General features: G+C 40.6%; 1 protein-coding gene across 2 annotated transcripts; it reads left to right on the forward strand.

The window, feature by feature from the left end:
- Positions 1–1,346: 1,346 nt before the first annotated feature.
- Positions 1,347–13,606, forward strand: MMADHC (metabolism of cobalamin associated D). Of its 2 annotated transcripts, none has more exons than XM_042784041.1 (8): positions 1,347–1,384; positions 1,963–2,013; positions 4,524–4,668; positions 4,908–5,125; positions 7,637–7,742; positions 8,271–8,401; positions 11,351–11,437; positions 12,772–13,606. In XM_042784041.1, the coding sequence occupies exons 2-8, from the start codon at positions 2,005–2,007 to the stop codon at positions 12,964–12,966; spliced, it is 891 nt and encodes a 296-aa protein (XP_042639975.1). In that variant the 5' UTR covers positions 1,347–1,384; positions 1,963–2,004; the 3' UTR covers positions 12,967–13,606. The 2 variants fall into 2 exon arrangements, with proteins under 2 accessions (XP_042639975.1, XP_042639973.1); XM_042784039.1 differs by lacking the exon at positions 1,347–1,384 and adding an exon at positions 1,391–1,569.
- Positions 13,607–21,708: the final 8,102 nt, after the last annotated feature.

Genomic DNA, 21,708 nt, shown 5'->3' on the forward strand with positions numbered 1-21,708 from the left:
AAAACAGTGCAATTCTGCAAATGAAGAGGGAGCACGTGCAGAAACTCTACACACGCGCAGGGACATGGCTCTGGAATCAGTGCTCTAGCTGAGCCTCGCTGACTTTGTCTTTCTTGGAGCAACGAAGGCTTGCCCACAGATGCAGCTTGGAGCACCTTCAGCTGCAGATGGTGAGAATGGAGTGGGGTAAAACCATGACCCCCTTTCTCTTTGGCATGGAGCACTGGAGAGTCCTCCTGCACCCGGCTTGTTCTCAACGCGTGCATGCGTGTTTATGTTAATAACTTCTGCAGTTAATTAGCTTTATGTAGCAGCAAGTACAGAAATTAATAGGTATTTATGAGCTCTGCGCATGGAATTACCTCAGTCTGGCTCATAATGGAAATGATTATTTTAAATAAAAGCTGGCTTTGTAAGCAAACCTCCCCCCCAGATCCCAATAAGTAGGCCCAAGGAGAAAAGGTGGAAAAACAAAGCCCTTCCACAAGGAAGCAGAAAAAAAAAAAAAAAAAAAAAAAAGAGGCGCTTTTGGTTCACTGAAGGGTTTTATTTTGTAAAACAGTTATTTCTGTAAAACAGCGGTGTGGGGGTGGCTGTAAACCCGCCCCAGTGGCTTGTCCTGATAAGACAAAGCGGCGCCGTGTTATGTGGGACGTTTGCTTTTTATTTCCCCTATAGAGCCGCCTTCAAATCGTCGTGCTTATGGGGGACCCATTGGTAAGAAAATCAGCGTTACCCCCAAGTACGTTTTTATTCGTTGAGGAAACTACCCATCGCCCCCGAAGGGCCAGTTTTGTCGGCAGAAGTGGCTATTTTACACTCACGGACTTTCCAGGAAATCCCCGTTCGGTGGCTGAGAAGCTCCCCCTGCATTTTTTTTTCAGTAACAACACCCTTTTATTCACTTTTCGACTTCATTGTTATTTCCCACCCTCAGAAAGCCCCAGAGGAATGGGGGGGGGGGGGTGAGGAATGTGTGTGTCTGTGTGTGACGGCAGCCCGATTTACATGACGTGCCTGACTCCTGGCGCACTCAATGGGTACTGCACCGCCGGTGGCAGGCGAGCCGGTACTGACACCGCGGCTCTGAGGAGGCTTCGCCGCGCCAAGACGGGGAGAAACACCCGCTCAGCCCGCGGCAACCGCCGATCCGGCCCCACCGGCCGCCGCCCGCCCGCTGCCCTCAGGGCCGAGCCGCTGCCGCCTCCCCGGCCCGAAGCAATCGACCGCCGAACGACCTTCGCCCCGCCCACGTCTCCCTCTGCTCCCTCGACGCAGCTGCCATCGAGGCGTCGGCGGATCGGCTCGCTCGGCTTGGCGACGGGCGCGGGGATGCGCCGGGGGGGGGCGGGGGACGGCGGCTGGCGCCATTTTGCAGGAAGAGGTGAGGGCGGCCGCGGCGGCTCCGCTGCTTCCGGCGCTCCCGCGGGGGTGGCCCCGGCGGGTTTTCCCTCTCTTCCATCCCGTCGCTCTGCCCCTGCCTGGCGCCGGCGAGCCGGGCTCGTAACCAGCGCGCAGCGGCGTGGTTACCTCGTGGGATTGTTGTTGGGGAAACGGCGGAGCGAGGCGGTACGGGGGAGGGCTGGGGCGCGGGGCCGTGAGGGGTGATCGGGGCCGTGAGGGGTGATCGGGGCCGTGAGGGGTGATCGGGGCCGTGAGGGGTGATCGGGGCCGTGAGGGGTGATCGGGGCCGTGAGGGGTGATCGGGGCCGTGAGGGGTGATCGGGGCCGTGAGGGGTGATCGGGGCCGTGAGGGGTGATCGGGGCCGTGAGGGGTGATCGGGGCCGTGAGGGGTGATCGGGGCCGTGAGGGGTGATCGGGGCCGTGAGGGGTGATCGGGGCCGTGAGGGGTGATCGGGGCCGTGAGGGGTGATCGGGGCCGTGAGGGGTGATCGGCCCCGCCGGCCGGTTTGAGGGCTCGGGCGGTGCCTCGGAAGCCGGTGCTTTCGCTTCTCTTGCAGGGAGAGCCGGGTTTGTCGGCGAGAGGGAGCCCACCGTCTGCGATGGCCAATGTGAGTATGGCTGATCGCCGCTCGCCCCGGGCGCCGGGGCCGTAGCGGCCCCCTCGCCGCCGGTTTTGCGGGAGGGGGGTGGCTGCGAGGCCGCCCCTGCTTCCCAACCCGGTGAGAAGGCGAAGCGGCATCGTCGAAGGAGAGCACTAACCCCGTGTTACGGGAGCCTCTTGCGTTTTACTTCCCCTTTAAAGCAGCCTCTACATCATGGTGCTTATGGGGGATGCACTGATAAAAATATCAGTTATACCACCAAGGTACGTTTTTATTAGAAGGCAGTGGTATCGCCGTCCTTCCATCTAAGTTTTGGAAGCCAGTTTTCGTGGGTATTGTGGGAATAATCGAATTGAGGATTACGTTGGATCTGTTTTGTTTGGTTTTTTTTTTTTTTTTTTTTAATGAGACATGAATAATTTATTGATTTCAGAGGTGTTTTTTCACTTGTGTGATGCTAGGTATGTAAATATTTGCATAAGTGAGCTCAGTCAACATATCTGTAATTAACGCTAACATCAGCCTGTTAAGTGATCCTGATTATAAGGAAAAATGCTGTTTTCTTGTAATTATGTGTCGGCTGTAATTGTTTACATCTGGTTTATCTGTAACATAATCATTATGCAAAAATTAATTTCAATAGTGCTTTTACATAATAGGGGAAAAAACATTCAAGTGGAATCAGTACACTTTTGTTGTTGTTACAGGAGCCTTTTAAACCTAGCCGTGCTTTAGAACTAGGCAGTTTAAGGCCTTAACTGTAAATATTTGGTGTAAGTCAGAAAATCAAATATGCATTTATGCATTTGAATCTTCACAGTGTTGGTAGAACATATTAGTTTATGCAGGGGTGGTCTGTAAGAAACTGATTGTTACTGGTTTAGGTCCTGATACGCTGAATAGACTTTTTATCTTACACATACAAATAGTAGCATTTCTTGTAACTTTGTTGCAAACGTGTGACAAAGGTGAACACATACATAAGCTGTTATGAAATCTAGAGTACAGCACTTAAGGAAAATCCCTTTATGTCAGTTTCTCAAAAGAAATTCTTCTCACCTGGAAAATAAAGTTTTACAAGATAAAGTTTTACAAGAGCACGCATACTGTGGCAGGTGGATCTATATTTTCCAGTAATGCACGCTTTTGTGCAGCTCTAGTCGAGTATTAGTAGTTTTGTGTTAGAGTTAAGTAGTGTTTAGGGTTTTGTAAATTAAAGTTCTACATTTTGAGTGTATGACTGGTTATTTTTCTGTTATGTGTGTGTAAACGCATTGTGAAATTTGTCAGTCTATTTTTAAAATATAAAAAAAATAGATGACACTTCTCAGTTTAATCATTTCACCTGGATATTTTTTGCGTTTTTTTTTTTATTTATTTATTTATTTATTTTTAATTAAATAAACACAACAAAACCCTGGGAACAGTTGCTCATCTTACTACTTAAGATACTGTCATTGGGCCTCAGAGTCAGTAATCCTCACGGTGAGGAGCCATTAGCTCTGTGGAGCCCTGTTGCTGACATCATTTGCAGGCTCAGGGAGACAGCATTGCATCATTGTTTACTGTGTGGCTGAATCAGTTTCTGATAGAATCACCTTCAGCGATTGAAAGTTACATTGATGGTACAACTTTGTGGTGTGAAGCAGATTTTCTGGTGTATTCCAAGACCACATAATACAGAAAGGACTTTGTGGCTTATTGGCATTTTTGACCACCGTACCAATCTGTTTGCAGTAACACTTGTTCGTAAATATGTGAGTGTACTGACTTTTCAAATCTAAATAACACTGGCTTCACTAACTTTAAGTTTTGCATATGTTAAATGTTTATGCATTTTGAAGGAGGAAGCTGAAATTACCATATCTGCCTGCTTTGATGTGCATATCTCCCTGCATAGTTCAGAGCAGTTGGGATGTGTCCTTTGCTGGGGAAGAAACGTGTGTAAGCACACGTGTATGTGTGCTTCTATATGAAGGCTACAAGACATCTGGAGTGATACTATCTTGTGTCTCCCTTCAGGCTTTTACGAAGTAGGAATTGTAGGCTGGCTAACGTTTGTGCTAGCCTTCAAGGCAAAAGTCTTGGGCATCAGCATTTACTTAATTGACAATATTTCTAGGTATTTCTGATAATATTTCTGATAATCAGTCCTGTGATTGAAGTATGACAGTCATGGGAAGAGTGACATGCCTGGAAAGAATCATGGAAACAATCCTCATCCATAATATAGGTTAGGTTGTGGAGTTTCAGTGGTGCTATTTAAACTTTTTAGGGTTTTTCCATCGCACAAGGAGGCTTTTCAGTAAGTGCTTCTGAGGTTTTTCCTTAAAATACTATTACTAGTAAAAGTCAAAATACTTTTTAAAACTTGATTTTATAGAAACACAGTTGATCATAATTAAAAGTATAATTTAATTATCGAGCGAGGATTTCTCTTGTGTCCTACAAGGCTATACTTAAACTAGAATTTTTGCTAGCAGTATGTAATACTTATCTTGTTTTTGTCTTCTCAGGTGCTCTGTAACAGAGCAAGATTGGTCACCTACCTACCAGGGTTTTATTCCTTAGTCAAAAGAGTTGTAAATCCCAAGGCTTTTTCTACAGCAGGTTCCTCTGGCTCAGATGAGCCTCATGTTGCTGCTACACCTCCTGATTTATGTAAGAAAAAGCAAATTAAGTTTCTTTGAATTCGTGTGCTATCAGAATTTGCACCTTATATAGATTTGGGAATTTTGAAGTGTGCTTTTTATGTCAGTGCCCTTACTTTTACTTGTACATTGTGTTTACTTTGGTTATATGTGATTGTGATCAAATACAGATATTTTTAGGGGAGAGGGTTTTTTCTTCTTCTTTCTTTTTTAGATGTGATGACTAAAGCAAGGTCTTGACTTTTGCAGGTCCAAGAACTGTATGGCCAGATGAAGTAATGGGTCCATTTGGTCCTCAGGACCAGAGATTCCAGTTGCCTGGTAATATTGGTTTTGACTGTCACCTAAATGGCACTGCTTCTCAGAAGAAAAGCCAAGTTTCAAAAAGTCTGCCTGATATATTAGCAGAGCCTTCATCAAGTGAAAGGCATGAATTTGTAATGGCACAATACATAAATGAATTTCAGGTAAGGACAGGCTGCTTCTATGTGAAACAGATACTTCTTGTCTAAGAGAAACATAACTAATCTCTCTCCCTCCTGAAAAAAGATATTGTTGATTTTCTAGATGGTTTTGAAAGATGAACTTTAGCTGCGGTGAGCAAGAGATTACATAGATCCTAAACAAAATTTTTTATTTTAGAAGGAAGAAATAATTCAGGGTGTGGGTTTTTTTGGACTAAGCAGTGCTTAGTGAAATAGCGTTTTAGTAGTGACTTAATTATATGGAGATGGGAAAAGAAAACTTCTGTTTCAAAACTTGCTGTTTACGAAGTCTTACTACCTGTTATCAAATTGAATTGGTAGCTTCTTCAGTATTTCATTTGATGGATCTGGACTTACATAGTTTGGACAGTGTTTAGATATGCCTGCTTAGTTCTGACAACCATTGAATTCACACAGGAAAAGCTGATGAACGTGCCTGAACCTCCTCAAGCCTCTCAATGAGGCTGCATTTTGGCGATGGCAGAGCTTGCAGAGAGTCAGATGCATTATTAACAACAAGCAGCTTGATAATTACTAGGATAATCACAACATTTCAACAAATACTTAGTGCTACTGGCTGCTGACTCAACTTTCCAGGCTCTGAGTTTGTGACACGCTCAGACTTTGGATGTCCAGTAGCAAATCTCCATTGTAAAAATGCTGTATAGTGATTTTTGTAAATGTAGCATCGTATTCCAAAGTGTTCAGGAGACATAAGCTTCTGGTGAGCTCCCCAGATTCTGTTTTCAGCTTGTGTGGATCATACTTTCTGTAAAAAAGCGCAACAGCAAATTCTAGTCTAGTTCATTTAGTACAAACCAGGTGCACTGAATGCATGCCTGCTTTCTAGCAAGATTTCTTGTATAATAAAGTGCCCGGTGCAGCTGCTGCTGTCCTAAATGGAAAGAAGAAACTGGAAAGAGCAGAGGCAGGTTTTGCAACTGGTATTCAGAAAGCAGTCAACAAGAGTCAGCGCTGCTTCATACTGATGGTATTTAGGAATCCATGAACGGCATTTAGTTAACAAGAATGCTAAACTGCTCATTTTAGGAGAGGACCCAGATTTGAATGGTGGGATCAGCTGAATACAGGAACCTCCCACAGGTTGCTGCAGCAAGCTCAGTGCTGCTGAAGCTCATGAAGCAGTCCTTGAACCAGTTAAAGAAATGGCAAACTCCTCTGAGCTCTGTGTACCCGAGATTCATGTATTGGTTTTATCTGAGGAGAGTAAATGGTCTTGCCAACCCGTCAATTTTGGAAAGTGGTATTGATCTTTGGAAAAGGGCCATAGTCTCTTGATGATAGCATGTCTGGTAAGCGTATGGTCTATGTAAGTGGTGTTTAGCCAGCTAGAATGGCAGTAGTAGACAAGAGTGACAGTGAGCTACCATTTTTAGTAAGAGAAACATCCTGTAGTTAGGAAGAAAAGAAGGGCTTTGCCAGCATAATGCTGTGGCTTGTTGGGTTTAAAGCACCAGCTGATCTGTCCAGTGACTTTGCAATCATAATGCGAGGTACATGTGGGAACATGTATTGAAACTGCAGTTCCTGTTGCTTGTTTGTCTATTGTTGCATTTATTTTCTGATGGTTTGGGTTTGGTTTTTGTATTTTTCCTGTTCTTGATTGTTAACTTCTAGAACAAAAATGCTAGCCATGCTGTGTTTTCAGTGTAGCAGTTTTCTCCAGGGAGAACTTTGACATACATTAAGCCCTCCCTAACACCTGTTTGTATTGCTCAATATTATAATATCAGTCTTAGAGAAATCTACGGAAATTCCTTGTAAACTATGTCGTAGTTAGAGCTATAAAAACTGTATTAAGCCATTCTACTCCTATTGCATGACAATTGCTATCCTAAAGGAGACAGCTCTTGTTACTACCTTAAGGGCATTTTAAGCTTAGATACTATATATCTACTATACATTTGTAACATACCCCCAAGAATCTGGGGGTTTCTTGGTTTGTGGGTTTTTTTTGTTTGTTTGTTTTAGAAATGGCATAACTAAAAACCTGTAAAGAATAAAAATGCTATTATTGGAAAACTTCTGCTTTTCAAGCTACAACAGCTAAAGCTAAAAATAGTGATAGTTCAGAGCTCTAGAGCTATCACGTAACTTTAAAATAAAGTTTTACTCTATCTCAGGTGATGTGTATATGTCTGAAATCTATCAGTTGCTGTTGTATTGAATACATAAGGCCATTGTATCAGAAAGATAATTTTCCAAAATTTCTGTATTGGTTAAGGCTTTGAGATAATATGGTTACAATAAAATATAAAACTTAAAATTTCTGTATAACTTTAAGGATTAGCTAAAACCTGTTTCTGTTCTGCTTTTAATGTTTGAAAAATTTTAAGTCGTATTGGAGACCATCTTTCTGTGAAACTACTTGAGTGTATCAGTGGACATTTAGCCAGAAAAACATAGTCTGGTGGACAAAGTTATTCCTGTTGTATATTAATGAGAAAGTTACAATTTTCATTTTTTTCTCAGGGTGCTGATGTTCCACAGAAACAGCAAATAAATAATGCTGAAACTTACTTTGAAAATGCAAAGGTAGAATGTGCAGTACAAGCTTGTCCTGAGCTGTTACGAAAAGGTATGTTTTCACTCTTAGTGACAGCTATGAAGTTATAACTTTTTAAAATGTAAAATATGTGAGTAAACACTCTGATGTAATTGATGCCACAGAATATGTAGTAGAAGAAGATAATCTAGAGTTAATGTTTTACATTAGAAAAATGCTTTACAAAAGAAAAAACACATACTATAAAAAGAAAACTTAAACTTTGCTGTTGACTCTTAGTATTTCATATAAAATTTGATACCATTTAAATTCAAGATCAGCTGGAGCAGGGAGTAACTTTCAGCTGCTTTAGTGTCAGGTAGATTCTGCAGCTGATTCACTATCCAGAAGTAAGTTTGTGACATAATCAGGTCTTTTGGCACTGCTTCTTAGTGAAATAGCAAATTGAAATTATGAAACTTCTGAAAGCATTGGTTTTGTGTGTATCTTTAATTTGTTCAAGAAGGAAATAATTGGATAGGGTCAATAATTTGTCTAAAAAAGACATAAAAGTAAAATGTACGGAGCAAGCTGTAACATGCTGGTTTGATTTTTTTTCAGACTTTGAGTCAATGTTTCCAGAAGTGAATGCTAACCGTTTAACAGTATTAACTGTCACCCAGAAGACTAAAAATGATATGACTGTGTGGAGTCAGGAAGTGGAGGATGAGAGAGAAATGCTGTTAGAAAATGTAAGTAGCTCACAGTAGCATCAGCTTATTTTTGTCTGTAGATTAATCTTTTGTGAACTGTGTATTGGGGTCTATTTCTAATCCTGGTAGTAATATACAGTATTACTTTTTGAGCATTTTTGAGCTAATCCCATGTTCTTTTACGGATAAAATGGAGATAACTTTTTTCCAGCTTTGTAGCTTTTTGACTATTCTACGTAATTCATAGCACTATTAAATTCTTTATAGTGGGGTGAGTCAAAAATACCCTAAAATGTTGTAAAATGCTATAGGAAATTACTAAAGACATTTGATTGTTTTCCTGTTGCACTTAAAGGGCAGCAACTCTTTTCTCATCCTATTTCTGCTTTAGTACAATGCATTTGGTAGGATTTAACTGCTCTTTATGTTTTTCTGTGGCCTGAGATTCCAGCAGGGAGTCTGTCCATGTCCTTGCTTGTAAAAAGTGCTTGCTCTTTTTTTTTTCTTTTTTCCCATTCTGATAATGGCTATGGTTAATGCTTTTAGCCTGGGTATCAATTATATTTATTACATCTTAACCATCCTCATGAACTTTATCTTCTTGATCTGTTGCCACTAGAGGTCTCTCTGAAAATCATTTTATTTCACATTCTTCAGATTTTTTTCGTGTGTGTACTCCAGCAGGTGTCGTTGTTCACCACTGCTGGCATTCTTTTCTTTGTACCTCAAAATACAACGTTTCAATATATTACTTGTTATAATTTTTCTAAAGCTAGTAAAAAATCATCCTGTGGGATTTTCGTCTGTATAGTGAGGGTCATATTTATGTTTGAAAATAGTCTGGTTATGTCCTTTCCAATCCTGTAAATTGGAAATGTGGCCTTTGTAAAACAGTGTAGGGGTTACCACAAAAAAAGGAAGAAGCAGTCTGAAGAATCAACATAAAGATTACACACAAATTAAAAGTCCCTTAATTTTAGTGTGTTCTTCTCTTTGAATTATTTATGGTCTGTTGATCTTTGGCATTGTAATCTGGTCTAATTATATGTTAATTGGCATCTTTCTTCCTTGTGCACCTCCCTGTCAAGTCTAATATAGTCACTGTAGGGGTGTTATGATGTTGGATGTAACCTCCTGGCCTAAAGGTTACTAACAGCAAATTCACAAGAAAATGGTCTGTTTGTTTGCTTCATAGATGGTTAGAAGTAACCTTAAAAATACTAATTTAATGTGAGAGGCTTGTGCGAAAGTAATGAGGGATATGTACAGCCAAGTCTCGGTGTTTACAGTAGTGAATCTCAAGTGTTTATTAACCACACTCTTAAGTGATTGCTGAGGGGTTGTCACAACACTGGATCAAAAGATGTACTATTTCAGAAGTGTAATGCCTAAAATGCTGTCTTCAGATGGCTTGCTTATGTTTGTGACTTAATTTACACTTGAAACATAGTTAATCATCAGAGCCATCAAATCTCAAAATACAGAACAGATTACTGTAAAGGATAAACCTCTTTTATTTTGGACCATTAAGGGTCTGAAGCTGAATAATAATATTTCTATAAATTTAAAATCTTGAGCTGGTAAGGGCGCTAGCACTAAGAGAACAGTCCAATTTTTACTACTGAATAAATATATTTAAATTTAGAAATATTTATTTTTTGTGAGATTAGGGAATTTCACATTTCAAGGAAGCAATGTGAATTCTATTTGTGTGTTACTCTAGCTCAGCATGTTCAGCTGTTTAGATTTTTGCACTTGGACATGTTTTTCTCAGAGTATGTGGGTGGTTTTAGAACTGTCACATATCTCGACTTCTGTGTTGTGTTTTGTTGGGTTTTTTTCTCGCTTACCTTTGCAGGTTTCTTCAGAAGTTTTCTATGGGCCCCTTCTGGCCCTCGTAACGCAGGTTGAAAACTGCTGGTCTGGGTGATTAAAAGCACATTAACTGAGGTCTCCTGTTCTTGCTGATTTATCTGTGGAAAAAATGTGCTGTGTAATCTGTAGGTCATGTAATTGTTTTGTGCCCTGGGTTGTGATGTTGGAATACAGGAGCACGGCTTTAAATCCATCTGGTTGAATTTTCTTCTGTATCTGACCAACATATAACTGCAACTCAACACCAAAAAACAAAACAAAAGCTTAATTTCTCAAATTAGCTGATGTGAAAAGTTTACCACTAAAGAAATAGATTCTTTAAGCTGTCCCTTCAGAGAAGGGAGGGTTTTTATGATGAGTTACAGAACAGGGAACTTCTTGGCATCTTGCTTAATTGAAAATACTGTTTTCAGGAACATCATTTGGTGTCCTCCAGTGTAACTGAAACATGACCTACAGCTTTAATTGTCAAATAGTGGGAGACTTTGAAGTCGTCATTCATCCTGACCACCAGTTCATTACAATATGAGAATTGGTGTAGACTGGTGTAGAAGCCAAGTACTTAAGGAACTCTTTGCTGTCCTGTTGCAAAACTAAAACATCCTTTAAAATCATTTGCAGTTAAACATTTGTAATGCAGGAAGAACTACATAATACTGTCCTGTTGGCTGAGATAAGACCTTACAGCAAAACCCTGGTTTTCATATATTTATAAAAATATATTTAATGCTACGGTTAGTGTCTAATTTGTGGAGTTACTTGTGGGAATAACACAGAAATACCTCAAATAATGGCTGGCTTCTTAAAGATGATAACAGGTACGATTGCAATCTGCATGAATAACCAAAGCAATTACATTATTCCTTGTACAAGCTGTTAATCCATTACTGACTGGCACAAGGAACACTTAAATCTCATGATTGGAGTAGCCTAATGTATGCTATTAATTGTAATTCTGTTAATATTATTAATATTTTTATTGAAAGTATGCTGAATTTCTCATTTATTAGTAGAGGCCAAAAGAAGCCTGTGCTTGTTCATTTTCAGAACATGTTATGTGTATATATATGTAACAAAAATCTCATTTGTTATCCTTCTTTCCATTTCTTTAAGTTCATTAATGGTGCCAAGGAAATTTGTTACGCGATTTGTTCTGAAGGATACTGGGCTGACTTCATTGATCCATCCTCAGGACAGGCAGTAAGTTACGTGCTATGTGGAATATGCAGTGGACACCGCTGTATCCTAAGTAGTGGTGATATTTGTATTCTTTATGGGTTAAATCTATCTTTTTTTATATTGCCCAAAAGCTGCTACAATAGAATAATTCCTTTCCTACATTAAGGTAGTAACGCTGAGCCAGTTCCCATGCTGCATCAGCTGCTATTGCACTTTGGAGAGCGTTGTTCAACAACAAAGTTGAATTTTAGATAACGGTAGAAGTTTTATGCCCAAGAGCTCTTGGTCACTGCACGGTAGGCTGGTTATGCCCTCCAAAGGGAACTTGGGAGTCCTGACCTGTGTAGGCGGGTGTTTTTAAAAAGTATCTTTGCCCTAGTTAATAATATCATTGTTATGTAATAAAAAAGAATAGCTTGTTTCTATTTAAACAGTGTTGGCATTCATTATCAGATTACATCAGTTCTCTGGAGGAGCTGACAGTTTCTTACCAAGACATCTGTGAAACAAAGAGTCTTAAAACTTACAAGAGAGAACTGAGAAAGTTCTGACAAAAATACATATATGCTCATGCTTTGATAGAAGCTAACTTAAAACCATATCATAGTTGAACATAATCATGGGAAAACTTGGTTTAGTGGGTTTTTAGTTAAAAAACTCTATGAAAGGCAATGATTTATTGTGTCAACAGAGGCAAATAAGTTTAACAGGGAGCGTTTATAAGGTGAACGGGCAGTTGAAGGTGTGTATAGTGCTTAAAAGCTTCCCAGAAATTCCATGCATCTAAGGAATAGTTACAGATTGATGAAAGTAGGGTTCTGTCTCTGGGCTCCAATTCAGTGGTAACATCCTTACCTTTTACTCCATCAGGAGTAGGCTTTTGGTCACAAACTTCCTCCTGAGATGAAGCGACTGAAATACCTGTTTCCAATCTACACACGTTTTTGCTTTTCAAAGCGTCTTTCTTTGTAAGGGGCTCACTGAAAATGTACATGTTGTATTTTGCTATTTCACAGAAGGGTTCTATCCTTAATGCCTGTAGAAGTAGCAGAACCTTTCCAAAGCACTTGGGGTTTTTTGTATGTATGGTTGATTAGACATTCAAATACGCTGATAGGCCCTCAGTGCTCTGTCAGTGGCAAAGGAACATCTTTAAATATGGGGCACCAGTATAATCAGGGGTGCTCTGCTTTGTTTCCTGTATAGATTTCATGAATGCAACTGTACATAAAATTTCCTCCAGCAGATATAACTGGTACTTCTGGGCTTAGGTTTTATTTTAAAAAGGGATAGTTCTGACATTTTAAATGCTCTTGGAAATGTTCACGTGAAAAATTCTCTTTTTTTTCACCTAGTTTTTTGGACCTTACACAAACAACACTCTGTTTGAAACAGATGAACGCTACCGCCACTTGGGATTTTCCGTTGATGATCTTGGCTGCTGCAAAGTTATTCGTCATAACATGTGGGGTACTCACGTGGTTGTAGGAAGTATTTTCACTAACGCTGAGCCTGACAGCCCTATCATGAGAAAACTAAGTGGAAACTAGCAGTCATCAAGGTTTCACAAGTTCTTATGACCTTTGCATTCTTTTACTTGATGATTCTCTCTAAGCTTTGTCAGGAAATGCCACACTTGAAAGTATTCTTAGATAATAAAGTAGCTGTTATTTATTTTAGTCTTTGTGAATGTGTTCACCACATGTGACTTAGAACATTGACAACATTCAAACAGATACCTTTATGTGCCGCATGAATTAAGCTGTGAGTTTCCTTCATCTTGAATGAGTTTAAACCTACTTGTACCTAGCTATCTGCATATCCTATTTTTAACACTATCTTACAAGCCACACTTCTGAATCATTTTGTCTTTCAGTGACTGACAAATCTGTGCTCTTAGTATTAAAAATCGTGACACCCTTGCAGTTTCCAGGAATTTTGCCACTTACTGGAATAAGTAAGTGGCAAAAAAAAGTGGAATAAGTAACAATTATTCTCCCAGAATACAAAACTTAATAAGAACTGCAGAAATTAATGCTGGACTAATCAATCATTTGCTGATCTAAAATGAGAATAATGAGGTAAGCTTTCAGTGGTTTCTAACTAGAAGTAATACTTCAGTAGGGAAGTGTTCACTTACTTGATTGCTACATCCAGAAACTCAGTAAAAAGTCTTAAATTACTCCAGAATCAGTCATCTCAATGTTTTTTGTCTTTGTGTTGCTTGGCATTTTATTTTCTCAGTGTCAGCTAAATCTATTTAATTAGTTTATATACGTAAATGTAATTTAAAGTTGCTTTTGTAACTTTCTTAGGTCATTAAATACATTCTGGAAAAAAAAAATGGTAATAGGGCAGTGCTTGGATATCATCATTGTTTCCCTGTACTTGGATGCAATTTAGACTTGTCTCTGTGGAATTTTGAAATGCCTGTGCAAAGAGCAATTATGATCAATTATTTGCAATTATGATCAATTATAAAAATATTTCAACCGGAAGGTTTCCATAAACTAATCAGTCACTTCGGGTATCATAAAAACAGTTGGGTCAGTTGAAGTTACTGGAGGGAGAATAGTGAAGAAAATCCATGGCACCTGAAATACCAAAACTGCCAGCTGCCTCACTGCAGAGACTAACTAAATTTTAACTAGATTTTAATCTCATCGCAGTCGGTTATCGGGGCTGTTTGTTAATACGCCACTGCAGTAGCTGTGCCAGTTCCTGCAACAATGGGAATCCTTCAGGCTTGACTCTGTCAAATGTGATGCAACTTTTGTCTGGATAATGGCTGCACAAGACGATGATCTGAGAGGTTTAGCTTCCTTTCACGTAGCTAGGGATTTTAATAATTCATTTTCCCAGTGTTAACTAGCAATTGTGGATTTAAAACTTCTAGGTCTGTATACCGATATTCCCTACTCAGGGTCTAATCCAGTTATCACCAAAGTCTTGTTACTGGCTTTAATGGGTTTAGAACCAGATCCTTTACCAAGTGCCTGTATCTGTCCTTGTTAATGATTGCTGCAAGCCCATAACTTTGAATTGCGGAGGTGGAAGGGAGGAAGACTTTCCACTGGAGAAGTGAGTGCTGTCTGCCCTAAGTTCACTCACTAAGCCAGCAATTCAGAGGTTATCTTGCTCACCTACCGTCATCATCATCGCTGTTGGCTCTAGCCTGCACACATTCCAAGGTTGAAGTGTATGGCTGTTGAGGCAGGATTTGTTTATCGCTTTGTCATGGAATTTGTGCTGTATTTCCAGAGTCCCAAGTTCTTGACCTCTGATCTACTGTCCAAGAAAGCTGTATTACTTCAAAGTCTTTTAGTGACATTTTCTTCTTCCTTAAGAGGATTAAACAGGCTTGAGAAGCTGCAATGTCTTGTCTGTTTGCAAAATACAATTTTGCAGAACATGAATTAGCTCCTTTGATAAAAGAGGATTATTGTCTTACTGGGCAGTAGAGTATACCTGTGGAGAACTTCATTGGATAAATATTAGAAAAATAAATTCAGTGAAATGGTTCACATATATATTAACTATCTCAAAGACTCTTGATGCTATCTTTTCTTCAGGTGACTTTGCTGTACTTACCTTTCTATGTTTTAGAAAGGGTGGGAGCTATCAGGCAGCTATTCAAATTAAGCTTGGGATGCTAGTTTTTGAGTTCATGTTCTTTTAAGCTCTGTCCTGTAAAGGGCTTTTACAGTGGCTTTTCAAATGGCTTCAACCTGAGGCAAAAATCTCACAGAAAATAGTGGGAATTTTGCCTTAACTTTACTAATACTAATGTTTTATGCCAAAATTTGAGAGGAGGTATGATTTCATGCTGTTTTTCTAAATAAAATTTTCTCATACATATTCTCAGCAGAAACTAGAACTGTTTCAGTTCTATTTCCCTCACATCAGAAGAGCTATACTGTGTATTTATTAATTTGCTACTATGAAATAAAAGTTCTTGAATACAGTGTAACTGAACTTCTGATAATAAAAAACAAAACAACTTTCAGTGTTACAAAATCAATTCCTTTCTAGGGTAAAGAAACAAGGACATGAGAAGAGCTATTGTATATAAGGTCACATCTGCTTCCTTAGCAAAGATTACTGATCTGTGGGAAGTACTATTTTTCTTAATTCAGAGGAGCTGTTAATTTCTAGATCTTATTAATTCATTCCCAAATATATCATAACCTATTTTTTGCAATAAATTCCATAAAAACTTAAAGTGGTGATGCTGAGCATCAGAAAAGCAGTGCTATCTTTGTGTAGTTACATTTGCAAGCATGCTAGTATACATGGAGAATATGCTTATAATAATGCAAGTCTAGAAGTTATTTTTAGTAGTCGGAAGGCTAAAGAACTGTTACAGGTGAAATGCTTATTACTTCCGTTCCCTAAGATATGAAGAACTGAGCTAAATGTCTTTCTGCTGAATACCTAGTAAAGGTGAGGAGAAAAATTAGTCCTTTTTCTCTCCTAAAATATCTTAGTACTAATCTTACATGAGCTATTATCCTGGTGCAGTTCTCCACCATCAGTCTCCTAAATAGCTGGTGGCATCACTGCTAAGGCCAGTAGTGGTGACAGGATTTTAAGTTACAAAAATAAATTTGAAACGAGGCTTAAAAGTTTAATAGGGATAAATATGCAGAGCAAGATATTGAGAGAAATGGCCATTTCACGGCTGGAGAGAGGTGGTTTTTCTGTCCTATGAAAGATGAAAGCCCTCGCTGCCTGTCTGAGCTCAGTGAAATAGGAAGACATTGCCTTGGTTGAATTGATACAGAGAAATACTTAATTATCTTGAGGTCTTCAGTGGGGTGATTGGGATCTTTCTCTTTCCACTTAAAGATTCCTGAAGCTAAGCCTCGGTGATAGCTTTTACTCGAACTCTGGTAGAAATGTTGAAGTGGCAAATACCAAAAAAGTTTTCCTTTTCAGTGCCATGAGTGTTCACGTTTAAGCTGCTCTACAGTAAGAGCTGATTGTGAGAGTCGTGCTGTTACTTAACTAACACCAGATGAGTGGGGTGGCAGGGACACAAGTACAGGGTTTTATCAGGTAGGGGATTGTGTAAGGAGGGGTCTATTCCAAATCTTCTACTCAAGCACTTTCATTCAGTTCGGTGATTTCATTGATTTATTAATGAGAAATGAAACATAATAGCAAAATAATTGTATGACTTGCCTCACGTGCTCAGTCTTTTTAAAATCTCATTTTTATTGTTGCATCTTTTTTTTACTCTGCATCCTCAAAATTGTCATTAAAAACTAATGTTCCCTGCGCATATGTTTGTAGAGAACAGGAAAAATAAGCCAGGTAGTTGAATGGCTCTTGTTTATAAGAGCATCAATAGTAATGAACTCTATTTTTCTTCTACCAGCAGCCACCTGGCTGCAAAAAAGCTCTTGAAACAATCCAGAGGATCAAAGCTATCTCTTGGGGGAGAGGGCCCCTTTTCTTTGGCTCTAGGCTTATTGCCCTTTTTTGCTAATTGCGGTGTCATTCAACAAGAGATACTTTGGTTCATAAACCCGCAGGAGAGCACGGCTGTAACTTCAGACAGCTCCAGGTACCTGAGCCAGAAAGGTGAGGCTGTAGGACGTAAGCTATTTTGTCACGGTAGCATACGTAGACCTTGGTCTGTGAGCTTCTCTTACTTTAAAAGCTTCCGCCCAGTCAGGCTCAGCTAATTGCAGAAATCTGGATATATAGTGAAAAAACACATGAATTTGGAAGAACTGAGCCTGTGTTGATGCTGTTGCTCAACCAATTTGAAAGAAGTATGGAATAGGAATACAATTTTTATACTCGGAGTGATTTGTATGATCCAAGACTTGTGAGCACATTTGCTATGTTCTTTTTTTCCCCTCAGCTGCACCCTTAGGCAGCAGTAGAGCAGCTCTCCGGGCAGCGTGCCTGCTGGATTGCAAGAACTGGGAAAGCTGCTGACTAGAAACACGTGTGGAATGGATTGCCGTGGACGCACACTCTCAAATGTCTGCTAGAGATAAGGAGGTTACTGTTGTTCTGTCATCTTACGAGATACACAGCACATATATTTCTGAAGTCATGTACTTCAGTGAACTTATTAAACCACGGTGTTACCACTTAAAAGCTTCCCATGAGACCATAGATATTAAATTAATTCCTTCTCTTTGAGCTCAGTCTTGGACAGCGGTGGCAGCCCTCGTGTTTGATACCCGATGGCTGCCAGGGACGCCCCGTTAGTGCCGCGGCGGGGACGTGGAGGGCTGGCTGGTGAAGGAGAACTCAACCACGCTCGTGTGACTTCACGGGTGAGTGGCTCACTGAGGGCTCAGATACCTCACTTGGTCCAAAATGAAACATCCCCTCTGTGGATATTTTTGCATATTCGTTCTTGTAGCAGTATAGGACAGTTTCACATAAAATTTTCAACCATTTCTGGATAATTTTTAAATTTTTCTTACACAAAGCCAAAATCCCTACACAATTACTGATGTTCTCTCTGAATAGCTGGTTTTACCACATACGCATCATTTTATTTTTTTTTTCACTTGAGCTGTCCCTATGGACATAAAAGTCATGAGGTCAGGAAAACACTCCAGTTTAAGGCTTCCCTTTTAAACAGCAGAATTCAGCGCTGGTTTGTTAGGACCCACTAGGAAATCCATGGAGATAATCCAAAGCTTGAAAAACAGCATTTTCAAAGGTTAGTTCTCCATAGCCTTTGTGGCTCCTGACAAAGCCTTGCTTCTGGATCTAGCAGATCTGGAGCACAAATTCAAGCAGTATTACTGAGTTTGCCAACTCGTGTTGAAACCCAAGGTCTCCTGTTGCCACAGAGTTTTGATTAGTTACAAACTCAGCCTAACACCAGGACTGTAATGCAAAATAATGCAGCAGTGAATTATTTCCTAAGGAAGACAAGGCAGAATGCAGTAGTGCTGCTGCTCCGGGCTGGGCTTGGCACGTGTGCTGTCGGGGAGGAAATCCCTCACTAGCATATACTTACGTGGTGGCTATATTGTTTTGCTTTGGTATCAATATTTCATTGTATGTCGTGGTTCTAACTGGATGCAATTCTATGTGGTTGATTGGTTCTTTTTTAGCATCAGATGGGAAGGTACTGCGTATAGCTAGACGTGCCGTGAAAGAAAACGTGGTGGTTGGTCCAAAACAGTGTTCTCTGCTCTATTGCCGTGTCAGGAAGGAGCACTAAGGTTAGTCAGAGTTTCCAGCAGAGGGAACTAATTACAGATAAGGTATTAATACAGAGTTGAATTCCTGCAGTCTATTTTAAGTGATTACCTTTCCTCTTCAAGCATGAATTCAGCAGGGCTAACTGAGTTTAATTGCAATTAGAGCGGTGAAGTACTAAAGTTTTCAGCCTGCTATTAAAACCATTGGCCACAGAACTTCCATCAGCCATCAGGACCTCAGCTACACCTGAGCACTAATTACTGCCACTGATATCACCTAAGCTTTTTTTCTGTTTTAACTTTTTGGGGCAGTTGGCCAGCTGTTTTAAATTACTTAATTGAAGCCAGCAGACCTGCTCTAATTTCCACCACTTTGGTGCATTAAGGAAGGTGAAGCATTGCCATGCGTGCGTGCTTCCTGCTTGCTGTTCCGAGCAGGTCAGTCGGAGCCTTTTGTGGCGATAAGTTTTCGTGCAGGCTGACACTGGCATAGGGGAACTGTTCCCTAAATCTGGAAGTTGTCCAGGAGCTACATGCCCATATGCACACCCCGCACCCGAGGCTCGCAGCAGCTGCTTGATGACAACAATAACAGCTTTTATCAGCTGCAAGAATAAGTTATGTGTTGGCTTGTTCATAGGATCCTGCTCTGTTATAATTCTCTTTGTTTCCAGGGGCATAACGGCATCTGAACAGCCTTCTTTGTCAGGAGCAGATCTTTGCCAGGGGACGTATGCAGCGTTGATGATGTATACTGCTTGTCTGTTTTAGAGATGCAAAGTTTATTTTTGCTCTGTGAGGGTTTTCTGGACTCTGTTAACATGTAGGGTTTAACCTTGAGGTATGTTCACCAACATGTGCCTCAACCAGGTGACTGAGAGGGAATTGTTCACTTATGATTACATCTTAAACATTACGTTTAAACATAGAAGCTCAAAATAGCAAATTTTGGCAGCAGCACAGCAAAGCTGGATTTGCTGCAAGACACCATCCAAACCCCATTTTGTGGTTAAACAGAAAACCCCCTCCCTCGGCCGCTTGGTTAGGGGGGAGGCAGGTTTTTGGCAGGTGGGTAATCAGGGCTCAAGGGGCTGCAGCTGGTTCCCCCAGCCCTGCCGGGGTTGTCCCTGCAGCACAGCCCTGCCCTGGGGCTCCTTTTGCTGAGCTGCTGAACTAACCCTGCCTCTTCTGAAAGGATTTGGACGCTGTTCCATCACCTTGACGTAGGTAAGTTGTGTCTGTGAGATGCTCTTGGCCTTTTGGTTCTGAATACTGTGAAAATCATTTAAATTGCTGTGTCATTACTTAGGTCTCAAGACAATGAAGACCTTAGAAATGTTCTATGGGTTTTGGAGGGGCTTTTTCTGGGTTTGTGCTGCAGGGGGGGAGGACAGGGCTCAGGAGAGTTGTGTAAACCTCCTGCTCTCCCTCTGAGCAGCAGTTTGAGGAAGGAAACCCGAGCGTGACATCGGATGCAGCCTTTGCTGAGAAGCTGATGTGGTGACAGGAGAAAAAGCCTCAAGATATTCAGTGTTGCTAAAATACTTGGGTGGTTTTGTACCAGCTGGGGTTTCCTGAAGGCTGACTTTGCTGCAGAGACCACATGGCTGCTGCTCAGCTCCAGAGCCTCCTGCTGATGCACCAGAGTGGTGTCTTAGCTCGAGAAAACCTGAAGTTAAAAAATCTTGAACTGAGTAATTTACTAATTTGAATAGAACTTAAATGCTGGAATGGAGCTGATGAGCTCAAGATAAATGTGGTTAGTTATTTTCCAGGTCTGCTTTGTTTACTTGCAGGAGTTAGATAAATTTATTTTGTCCAGTGATCTTTGCTCTCTCAAAGAGGGGTTGTTGTGTGGCAAGAGTGTTTTAAATTTAGAAGTACGTAAAATTTCAAGAATATTGAAAAATAGAGGCTGGTGATGAATAGTAAGATGAGAAGACCCAGAGGTGCAGGAATGAAGTATATTTGTGTCGAGGTGTGGAAAAGAAAATTAATGTGTGAGGGGAGAAGCAGGATCGTTGCTGACTTGATACTTTGGCATCTGGGTGAGAGAGCAGAAAATCTGGGGATTTAGAGACAAAAGCATAGATGATACTGTTAGTAATTCTTACAGGCATAAATCAGAGTAGGAATCAAAGGAAACCCAGGTATATAACTCCATCCTGTTATTTATGAAAGTCATCCAGAGCAATGCATGGCTTCCAGCTCGGGGATTGCCCTACAGACCAACACCCTCCTGGTTGTGCCCGCAGAGCTCTGGTGACAGGACCCCCAGTTCCCGCCCCTTCTCCTCCTGCTGCTCCTCTGATCCCCACCATCAACACAAAACGTGACCACGTCCTTCCTAAAACCACTCAGCAGAGCACTGCTTGTGCGGGCGTGATTCTCTTCCAGCATCTTGTCCCTTCCCGAGGGGACTTGTCCCATTTAATGACCCAGATATTCCACAGCAGTGGGAACAAACGCAGGGCTGGCGTTCCATCTTTGCAGCCCTCTGAGGCCACTGCTCTGCCAGCTAATCTCAATAAAGATGTGAGAGCCCCACACCCCCTGTTTCTTTTGCCAATTTTCTTTTTCCTTTTTTTTTTTTTTTTTTTTAACCAAAAATCTCAATAATCACTACCTATATAGTGAGTTGTTCTATTTGAAAAACTATTAGGCACTTAAGTGCAGGGATCCTGGGCTGTGTGGACCGCAGCCTTTTAGTACAGACTGTGCATGTTCAGCAGCGATCTGTGTCCAACTCCTTCTCTATATGCATGTCCTGTCTTTACTTTTCTTAAAAGACATATATATATATATATATATATATATATATAGGTGGATGGCATATGCTGTATATAAGTATGTATGGAACTTCTGGATGGTAGCGTGCCTACCTAGCTCTTAAACAACTTGAGGTTTTATGTGCGTGCACAGAGCCAGAGGTTGAAAAAATCTATTTTTAATCATAGAAATCCTTTATAAAGGAGGATTTTCACAAATAAAGCTAATAGATGATCTTCACTGGTGTGCCACATTGGCATTAGAGTAATTAAAATTAAAATTAGAAAATCAGAATAATTCTTCTCTCCACCACCTTTTTCTTACTGTTCAGGTTTTCTGCTG

This window comes from Tyto alba, unplaced genomic scaffold, assembly GCF_018691265.1.
Source record: "Tyto alba isolate M040663 unplaced genomic scaffold, T.alba_DEE_v4.0 Super-Scaffold_7, whole genome shotgun sequence".
NCBI lineage: Eukaryota > Metazoa > Chordata > Aves > Strigiformes > Tytonidae > Tyto > Tyto alba.